Source organism: Folsomia candida, unplaced genomic scaffold (assembly GCF_002217175.1).
Source record: "Folsomia candida strain VU population unplaced genomic scaffold, ASM221717v1 Fcan01_Sc034, whole genome shotgun sequence".
In the NCBI taxonomy this organism is placed as follows: Eukaryota; Metazoa; Arthropoda; class Collembola; order Entomobryomorpha; family Isotomidae; genus Folsomia; species Folsomia candida.
In genome coordinates, this window is record NW_019091226.1 from 231,010 (window position 1) to 241,905 (window position 10,896).

Below are 10,896 nucleotides of genomic sequence, written 5' to 3' on the forward strand. Positions count from 1 at the left end.
GGATTAGAAGGGTACTTTTTTGCTTGTACACATGTATGTACGTATGTATGCAAGCCCGTTTGGGACACTTTGTATGGGCATAATTCTACTCAGCTTGTACGGTCACTATTGACCACTTAAATACTTATGAAGTATGATGTCGATGTCATACGTATTTACATAAATATGTACATATGTATGTATGAATGTTTTCTATATTATCATAATGTTTAATTAAGATCTACATACATTACATCAGTTTAAAAATGCCCTTCAACATGATGATTGTCACTGACATTGCTATGTGGTTTGTGGGATCAAATCTCGGAAAAACCTGCAGATTTATTGGGGTTTTGCGGATTTTGATAAGTTTTTTTCTGGCGTTTTTGCAAGATTTTGGCAAGGTTGGTACAAACTTCTTCGAAATCTATGCTAGAGTAAGACTAATTAAAATTCAGTCTGTAATTTAACATTAAAATAATAGCTGGTTTGCTATTTGATTTGCTTATGTATATATTAAACACGAACTAAATATGTACTTTAAAGTTCAAATCACTGGTTTTGATTTTTTGTACAGAGGTTGTCACAAAATCAATATTTAGATATGTATGAAATTGGCTAGTTCGATAAAAAATAAAATCTCCAGTAGTTTTGTACCTATGGCGCCGTCCATAAATTACGTAACGCTTGCTAGCATGGGCAAGATAGGATTTTTTCCCTATCCTGCTCATGTCAGCCAGCGTTACGTAATTTATGGACGGCGCCTATTGACTTTGTGGCACGTGCTCAACCTATGCACACAAAATCAAACCCAGTGATGTGAACTTTAAAGTACGAAGTTTGTCTGTTCATCAAATACGAAACCAAGTATGGTCTATGCATAGGTAGACCAGAAACATGCATGTAAATGTACGTGTTTTTCTTAAATAATGATATTTGGAAATTCAAGTTAAACATGGAAATTTATACATTTTCATACTGAATCCTAATATTTTGAATTAATTTTACTTGTTCATTTATTTTGAAAAAGTTTGTTTCGACCCGTGCAAAATCTTAAAAAACTACAGAAAAAATTCATAAAACTCCGCAATAACCCATTAACGGGGATCAAAAAGATCTTTCCTGGATTTTATATCCGCAAAAACCTTAACAATGTTAGTGAAAATGATGAAGTTGCTAACGAAGATTTTTAAACTGATGCACGTAAATGTAGATTTATTAAACATCGTGGTTTTAAGGTTTTGCCAGAAATAGTGAAATTTTCACAGAAAAATTATGTTTTTCCCTTTCACTGAAGGTCTTCTTTCAACTCGTGATCATAAATCCTTACATTAAACTCAATTGTCCAATTTTACTTCACATTTTTATTAGAAATAAATAAAGTATAATGTTTCTTAATATTCATATTGTATGTATGTATATATTAATAACAATTTATTTTCTTAATATGAGATGTATGTACACAAGTTCCTCAGAGAGAGGCTTTTTTCACTAACACAGCAAGACTACAAAACTGCCGAAAATTTGTCCTTATATACCTCTTATTATTGTTAAATATGATAGTAATATCGACGAATTTGTGGATCATTAACATTTGGCAAAAAATGCAAAATTTCCGCTTCAAGTATTTTCTATTTCTGTACTATCGGTCAGTACAATTGTTTATTTAAGTACTCACAATAATATGTACACTCTTAGAAAACTGGTATTCAATCCTTACTTACGTGGGTACATATGTATGTATGTATGCATATATTTAATTCTACATGTCATGTCATTTATGTACATATGTACATAATCCTATGTACATGCAGACACAATTATAACGGGTATTTCCGTTTAGTAATATTGCGGTAATGAAAAATTTACCACTCAGAAACGAACTACTATACCAATCCGGTAGGAAATTACTACCAAATCAATATGCACATACATACGTGACTTTAACAGATTTTTAACAGTGTACGAAAAGATTTGCACATATGTACATACATAAGGACGTGAGTGTTATAGTCTATAACACTATGTATATAAAAAGTCAAAACTATTATTTGTTTAATTTGAAAATCCAAAATTGTTAATTTTTTGAAAATAATTTTTAACTATGATGGGCAGCATGCAAATATGAATTATTAAGAAATATAAAGACAACCAGCACCAAAACTCAACCACACGTATGTACATGTATGTATTTAGGGTCAAGGCATGCGAAAGATCTCCATAAGATATTGTTATTTTGTCAATAACGGGAGGAAGTTTTGGGAAAAACATTTAAGTTCGGGACGTCCCGTCCCGAACCGGGATGGACCGGGACGGGATGACCTCGTCCCGTCCCGAGATTCTTCGGGACAAAAAATCTTGTCCCGTCCCGAGTCCCGTCCCGCGTCCCGTCGGGACGGGACGGGATTGTCCCGTCCCGTGGGAAAGCCTAGTTATAGACATTAAATTGACACAATTCACCCAGTCCATAACATGTACAATGCATGACACGTGCGTACAGTACATGCATACACCTACTTCGATAAGCATATCTTACCTGCATACGTGCATTCATATGTGTTCAGCCTTCATTTAAGAACAAGATGAAGTGCCTAATTCCAACACGTGTTCTGATATTTATTACTTACAAATTTTATGGCTATTTAGCCAAGCCATTTAAGCAATGACTTGTTCAAGTGCAGGATTAAGACGTCATTAAAACAATGACTTTTCACGCTCGTGCAACTTTAAGTCATAAAGGCTAAAACTTGTGACTGAAATATTAGGCATACATATGTACATATGTATTAGCAACGGTGCGTAATGCTAATATTATCGTTACATTAATTAAATTCTTAACTGCACTTACACGGATGTATTTTAATGATGACTTAAAATATTGATGTGGTGATTAAGTTTCAATTAAAGTTAATACATAAATGTCAATTTGTTAACTTAATGGAATTTTTTAAAATTTGTGTATTAGTAATTAAACTTGCTCCGTCAAACCATGCGTTTTACCTCCAATCTGCGAATCATATTTTTGTGATATTGGGACACCCTCTTGTTCTTAAGTCATTTTTGAAACTGAGTTTTTTCGCATTTCATGTCATGTCATGTTTCAGATGTCACTATGCGCAAAATTTGGAACCGAAATTCCAACCCCTTTACGAGCTTATCGACGATTTCAATAGTTCATTCTTAACGAATAAATGCTCACTATCAGTATGAAAACATAAAACATTTCATTTGCATAAATATGCATATTTACATATATTCACATGAACAAAGTATTTAATTACAGTGAACAGTCTCACATTGCACACTTTCGTGGGAATCTGGCTCAGCTGTTTGTCGGTTATTTTATTTTTCACATCGTGTTTCCATTCGGTAAAAAAAATATTTATAAAATGAAAATCAATTAATAAAGGATAACTTCAATAAACATACAAAACATTTAATTTAATCCTGTCCACTATTTTAGAGTACAACAATTATGACGACAATAGCATGTGATAATTGTTGTTCCGCCAACAACCCGTCAAATTTAGTGGGATCAATTTTGCTACATAATTCCGAAGGTATATAGGAAAAAAAACTTATCATAAATTTCTGACCTTATCACACTTTTGTGATAAGTTAATACAATCCTTGAATTTAAAATAATAATCCTAATTTCATTACGTATTTCATCTCTCCTTAGGAGAACATGACGGAGCCACAATTTCTATTTCGGACGGACTTTCCTCCCTATTTTCTTACTGGGTGGGTGCAACAGCACCAGATAAACTTGGTCGACTCCAATTTTGTCCCGGATGCGCCCACATATTTCGGAAACTTCACAAAATTTCGCTACAGTTTCAAAATTTGACTAAGATGGAGAGCCAGGTCGCTAAAAGTTTGGCGCAGTTGAGGAGGCAGGGTCAAAAAATCACAAAAATTATTCCCCCACCACCTCCTCCCCGCACTTTTAATGGGCAACAACAACAGGTCAGGCGCTCTTTAAGGAATCAAAATAGCAAGGAAACAGTCCAGCCGGTCGCAAAGGAGAAAAGGACACAAAAAATTGACAAGCGCCACGTCCGTGGCCAGAAGGAGGGTGACATTTCATTTAAAATTAAGGAGGAGGAGGAAGATATATGTTTCGTCCAGCTGTGTGAAGATGGACCGTCGGATTCTCTAGTTTTTGGTAAATTTTTGCCAATAAAACGAATTTACTAATGTTTTCAATTAATTTCAATAAACTTTCACAAATATTTCTATTTATTTTACTACGTAGAGGAAGTTATGGGCGAAACGAATGATATTGAAATGGACAACGACGCCCAGCTCGAGTCTCCTTCTAATCAGTCCGAGCACGATGGTAATTATTAATTAGTATGCAAATTATAGCCCTTTTCAGCAGTGTTTAACAGCCATTTACTGTTTTTCTTAGTGAGGCAAATACCTAGCAACAAAAAATTACTAAGTATGCATTTGACCCTCCCCAAAAAAGTGACCACCCAGTGATATCTCAGTCATTTCTCAACCGATTTGGATGAAATTTTGCACCGATCATTGTTAGATAATTTCAAAACGATGTGCGAGTCGCCTTTTGGAATTTTTGTTTTTTGAGAGAGTTATTGGCAAAAATACGCGAAAATTTGCCCCTTACTGAACATTTCTTTTCATAGCTCATTAATGGGTCATCTAAACAGGTTGCCTTATTGAAAACATTGTAGACAAAGTCATTCCGGTTATTTTAAGTCCAAGATTATCCAAATCCGTTAGGAACTTAGAAAGTTATTCAAATTTGAAATCTAAAAAGCGCAATTTTTTAGTGAACAAAGTGGCAACAAGAATTACATATTGTGTGCATTGACCCCACCCCAAAAACTGACAGAAATAATTCAATATCTCAGTCATTTCTCAACCGATTTTGATGACATTTTGCACCGATTATTCTTATGAAATTTATAAATGACATTCAAACTGATCCGGATGATCAAAATCGGTTAAGAACTCGAGTGATTATTAAATTTGGAAAACCTTCAAATTTTTGCAGCGACGCAAAACATTAATGTTTTTGACAATAAATCTTCTAATCAACTCCAGCTTATTATTAAATATATAAAGAACTCAATTACAAGTATTAAATAAACAAGGCCCCAAAAAAGGGAAATCTTAGTGAGGCTTGGTGCGACTACAACCAATAAATAAAATTAGATTGCAGAATTTTTGCATCACCGCTCTCCGTTCTTACTGGATCCAATATAAATTTTGTTTTGCATACACATGCATTTTTACATTATTGAATTAATTGGGCTTTTAAGAAAACGTTTTTACTAGTGAACGAGAAGTTTGGTAAACTAACTGGGAACAAATATAATGGGTAAACAATTCTGAACTACGAATCTTTAAGTTTAGGATGCAAACAGTTGCAAATATGCTACAAAAGTTGAAAATATCTAATTTTAATATTTTCTGGATAATCCTATAATCTGGATACCCTATTAATTCTTATTCTCATGAAATTACAAGAATGTTTGAGGGGAAGTATTTATTCCAAATGATTACTTAGTGCTTCCAGTAAAGAATGGTACAGAGAGCGGTGATGCAAAAATTCTGCAATCTAATTTTATTTATTAGTTGTAGTCGCACCAAGCCTCACTAAGATTTCCCTTTTTTGGGGCCTTGTTTATTACGTCAGAACCTGGAATTAATTCTATACTTTTTCAGATGATGACTCAATCTTTGACGAACCAGACGACGTACAAAACATGTCGGATGACGAATCCTCCAATTACTCTCCAGACTCTGGAGACGATTCGGATGCCGAACCTACCAATCCGCTCACGTGTTCAATTTGTTCTCAAAAATTCGCCACCGTCGAAACAAAAAGTCGCCATGTTCGACTCCAACACGACGACACCTTCACTCGCATACCGTGTCCGGCGGATGATTGTGATCTCGCTTTTAAGAGATTTGACCACTTGAGGAATCACTTAAAAAGAAAACATCCTGACGTATCTTTCCCAAAACTTAGGAAGACTGGGGACAATGCCTCGCCGAGCAAAATCCCATGTCCTGTCCCCACCTGCGACAAAACTTACTCACGCAACGACCACCTCAACATCCACATCCGGGCGGCACATCCAGACGTTCCGGTGGAATCAAGGAAAAAAGCGGCGAAAAAGTCGAAGCGTAACGAGAAAGAAAAAGGTAGCAGAAAATTTGTATATAAATTTATTAAACAAAGACTTGATGACAAGGTCCTCAAATCGTGGGGCATAATACTCCCCCCAGGAAGAGATTTATCCACACCCTTAAAAATAAGTTGCCATTTTGAAAAGTGAAAAATGCACTCTGAACTTTAAATTAAGTAAACTGTACTAAATCCAGAGTAAACTTGGCTCTGTATCAAGTTTACGCTACTCTGGATTTAGTATAGTTTACTTAATAAAGAATTTGAAGTGCATCTTCTTTTCAAAACGGTAACTATATATTTAAGATTGCACAATTTCTAAATTCTTGCATTTATGACTCTATTTTCAGATAACTCTCCACCTTGCCCTGACGACGACGGGATATTCGACCCTCTCAAGTGTTCTGTTTGTTTTAAAAAATTCAGCTCGGTTGAAACAACAGATCGCCATTTTCGACATCAACACGACGAAACCTTTATTCCTTTATTGTGTCCGTCGGATAATTGTGACCTCACGTTTAAGAGGAGGGACCACTTAAAGCGTCACTTGGATAAGACACATCCTGACTTTGTCCCACCGAAGGGTAGGCACAACTTAATTGATCAAAATTTACAAATTCAATATTAAAATAATAACAAATATGTACTGAGCCAATTCACCCAGTCCTGGGTAACTTTAGCAAATTCTGTAAATTTTCAAAGTTTTACAAAGTTAGACAAATATTTCACAGAAAAACTAGCTTAATTTTTTGTAAAAAATTTGCTCAGATTATGTGTATTTTTATTTTGCAAAAGTCTACAAAATTATTTTACAACATCTACGAACTTTACAAAGTTACCAAAACAATCACGGCGTGAATTGTCTCCTTATAAAATCTAAACAAATGATAAATCACATTACAAATTTTCAGCCGAACCCTTCCCCCCTGCCGATTCGGACTCTGCCCCCAATCCGCTCAAGTGCTCCATTTGTTTCAAAAAATTCGGCACCGTTGACACAAAAGAGCGTCATTTTCGACACATGCACGACGAAACCTTTACCCGTTTACCATGTCCCGCTGATAACTGTGACCTCTCCTTCAAGAGGAGGGATCACCTACACCGTCACTTAAGAAGGAAACATCCTACCGTCCCTTTTTTCACCATGGGCAGCAGGAGCCGACCCGTCCGGAAGGACGATTTAGAACACATTGGTGACAGAATCCCGTGTCCGGTCGCCACCTGTGAGAAAACTTACTCACGCACGGACCACCTCAACATCCACATTCGGAAAACCCATCCTGACACACCGCTAATAAAGGGGTCAAAGAAAGGGAAAAAATACGGATCAAAAGTCCCGGAAATAAAACCATGTCCGGTTTGTGAGAAAGAGATCAAATCCTCCAGGATGAAGGAGCACATGGAAACGCACGCGAGCGAGGTCAGTTTTTAGCAGGGGCTGCGGAAGCGTGGGGACGTAACGTAGGGGCAATGACCCGACGGCACATTATATATCCATGTTATATAAATCTCTCCCTCCCTCCCAATGTTAACGTCCCCTCGGCTTCCGCGGGCAACCATTTTTATGCAAATATTTCCTCAAATTACATATTTCTGGAAAGTAACATTTCATAAACTTCCTTCTTCCCCTCTTAGAAAACCCACCTGTGCAACACGTGCGGAAAACTCTTCCGGACCATGAAATCCCTTCGCCATCATTTGAAGACGTGTGTCAAGTAACTGACGATGATGTGTAACATAATCTGACATCATATTTGAATAAAAGAAGTGTTGAATAAAACTAAATAAAACATATTTAAAAAACCTTTATAGTAATTTTACTCGTGGCACTTTTTTACTTGATTTTTTTTAGTTATATACATACTTATGCAAAATAAGATGTACAGGGTGGTTAAAATGTCACGCTACAATGGAAAATTTTTCGATGGGAAAAATTTGTAAATTTCCATTAGTTACCAAAATTTTGTCTCTAAAATTAAATGTTTTAAGAATTTCGTCATCAGTTTTCCATCAGTTTTGATAATAATTATAAAAATCTAAATCCAAAATCTTGTAACTAATTGGGATTTAGGGATTTTTCCCATTGAAAAATTTTCCATTGTTGCGTGACATTTAAACCACCCTGTATAAAAAATATCACCATTCTTCATAAACCTCTCTGAAAATGAATTCAGAAATGCTGTAGGTAATTAGCATGAATACATCGCATATTTATTTATGAACAGTAAATAATTTACCAAGTATGTATTGGTATCTGCTGCATACAAATAGAAGAAGCTCCCATAATAGCATTCTTTATGGAAAAACCCAACATGGCATGACAAAAGATGCATAATTTGTATCTATTTATATATCCTTAAATAAATAAATTAAAAATTCATTTAAGTTTGGAATTTACGCAAAAAATACATTTTTTTATTGTAAACATAAGCATTTTCGGTAAATACTATTTTTCTGGAATCGGGAAAATTCAAGATAGCAATATGTAAAACTGTATTGCGGACGCGTATTAATTTCCCGACGTAATATGTACTATACATATATACATACATAAAAATGTAAGCAATATAAATTACATCGCTAACTATATATATTTGCATACGAGACGAACATGACTAAAGGTTCATTTACATCGCGTGAGGGACGAGAATAAATAAATATGTAACTCATCACAAAAAATTGTGAATACATATGTACGTAAATATATGAAAGTCTTGGGAATTTTTTTGCTTAGGGGCCGTCCATAAATTACGTAACGCAAGAGGGGGGGAGGGGGGGTCTAAGGCTCCAATGATATCGTGCCTATGTTACACATGTTAAAGGGGGGAGGGGGGTCTAGAAAATCGCGATTTTTGCGTTACGTAATTTATGGACGGTCCCTTATGTATTTTTTTTACTTTCCACCTCGTGCTCTGGGTCAAAAATAATTTTAAATTTGAAACTTGCAAACTTGAATAATTCCAGCTTCTGAGCTTCCCGAGCCTAAAATTGCGGTTGCTCCCCGTCAGCCCTATCCACCCAGCACGTCGCCAATCAGCCCGGCTGGATCGCCGGAACCCCTCCGACCTGCCTGTCCCCCTCGCCAATCTGAGACGAAAAGTAAATTAGCCAAGTTTCTGAAGGATAGGCGAGAAGGTCGCAATGCACCCGGGACACCAAAGGGACAAGTTTCGCCACCAATCGTCTCGCCAGAACCACAACGACCGTTACGAGTCGATTCTGCGACCATGGCGTTTCGCCCCATGTCCACTGGTATGTTTCTAAATGAGTAATATTTCCATTAAATAGATTAGAGAAATTTCCAAAATAATTCTTAAAAGAATATTAAGAAAATTATTATGTGAGTTTAAATAATTAAAAGGGCATTAAAAAATTGATTTGGAATTTTTAATTTGAAAGGTTTCCAGAGATTTTCCTATTTTAAACCAGCCAAATCTCTACAAATGTTTGGTGGTCACATATGCATGTGTGTAATTACAAGTGTACTAATAATTGTACATATTTTTTTTTAGGTTTTTGTGGATGCATTGTGCAGGACAACGCAAAAAATAATTTTGGACGCCGTCGGACGTAAGCTTTTGTCGCCCACAAGCCAGCACGTTTTCCAGTTGTGGTCCGACTCACCTGACGTCCAGAAATTATTTTAATTGATAACTACATTAGAGTGGAAATCTCCCAGCGTGCTTTACTTGTCTCTTCTCTGGATGCAAACCAGAGCATTTTCAGATAATGCGAAATTATGCGAAATTTGCAAATGTCATAATTATTAAATTTGTGACCAATTTAGCTAAAAATGGTGAGCATACGCTGGGAAACCTCTATTTATGTAAAATTCTTATCACCTTAGGACTTGTTTTATTGATAAAAATCGCGCATGCTAAAAGTAAAAAATAAAATAAAATCATTTTTATATAAAATACTTATGACCATTTTGGGGATTTTTGTGGTAATTTTTCATTCATATTTTGAGATTTTATCCATCATTCATATCTATCCTATGTCTGGTAGTTTGCATATGAATGCACGCAAACGTTTCGCCATCTCCAAAATCTTCAAAATTTTCGACACGTCTCAAGTTTACAACTTTACTAAAAACTCGTCTCATTCATGATTCTCCCGAGGTGGGTTAGACTAATGCGAATTAAGGATGTTCATATTTTTACAGGTGAGCGTCCCTGCAAATGTGACTTTTGCGCAATGAAATTTCGACGTAAGGACGGGCTCCAGCGTCACACAAGGACCGTCCACAGAGGCGAATTGGCGTCTTTTGTGGTGAACAAAATCCAGACTAATTCGCCTGTTTCGGAGTTAAAATTCGACCCAGAGGATATGTAAGTCAAAGTCTGATACAAATATATAACGATACAAATATAGTCAAAATCATGCAAATTTTATTAAATTCAAATTTCTGTACACGTTTCTGAACATTACGGGATAAAAAAACCGGATGAAAATTTATTTCAAATTTATAAAACGAGCAGGCTGAACAATTTATTTTAAATATTTAAAACGAAATTGTGCTTAGTTTTTAAAAAGTTTTTGAGCGAAAGATGTGATTTAAAAATCTTAAAATTTAAATACAAACAAACTTATGTCATGAATTTCTAAATTGTGCAAGAAAAATCATGCAATTTAGTTCTATTCAAATTACAGACTTGAGGAATTTCTCCCGAAAAGTGAAGTGGAGTCGGATGTCAACGATGAAGATGATCCACTATTATTTAATGTGTGAATTAGTACATGAATATGATAAT

General features: G+C 35.5%; 1 protein-coding gene across 1 annotated transcript; it reads left to right on the forward strand.

Moving 5' to 3' along the window:
• The first annotated feature begins 3,276 nt into the window (after positions 1-3,276).
• LOC110860786 (zinc finger and BTB domain-containing protein 41) lies at positions 3,277-7,951 on the forward strand. The gene is made up of 9 exons (XM_035860605.1): positions 3,277-3,348; positions 3,443-3,539; positions 3,662-4,147; positions 4,238-4,321; positions 4,394-4,426; positions 5,677-6,159; positions 6,493-6,726; positions 7,054-7,562; positions 7,778-7,951. Exons 2-9 carry the CDS (start codon positions 3,455-3,457, stop codon positions 7,859-7,861), a joined length of 1,998 nt encoding a protein of 665 aa, XP_035716498.1. The 5' UTR covers positions 3,277-3,348; positions 3,443-3,454; the 3' UTR covers positions 7,862-7,951.
• The last annotated feature ends 2,945 nt before the right edge of the window (positions 7,952-10,896 follow it).

Coding starts and splice junctions, on each gene's coding strand:
- LOC110860786 (XM_035860605.1), top strand. CDS start 3,455: ATGACGACAATAGCATGTGATAATTGTTGTTCCGCCAACAACCCGTCA. Junction 6,160..6,492: donor GCGTAACGAGAAAGAAAAAG/GTAGCAGAAAAT, acceptor CTCTATTTTCAG/ATAACTCTCCACCTTGCCCT. Junction 7,563..7,777: donor TGGAAACGCACGCGAGCGAG/GTCAGTTTTTAG, acceptor TTCCCCTCTTAG/AAAACCCACCTGTGCAACAC.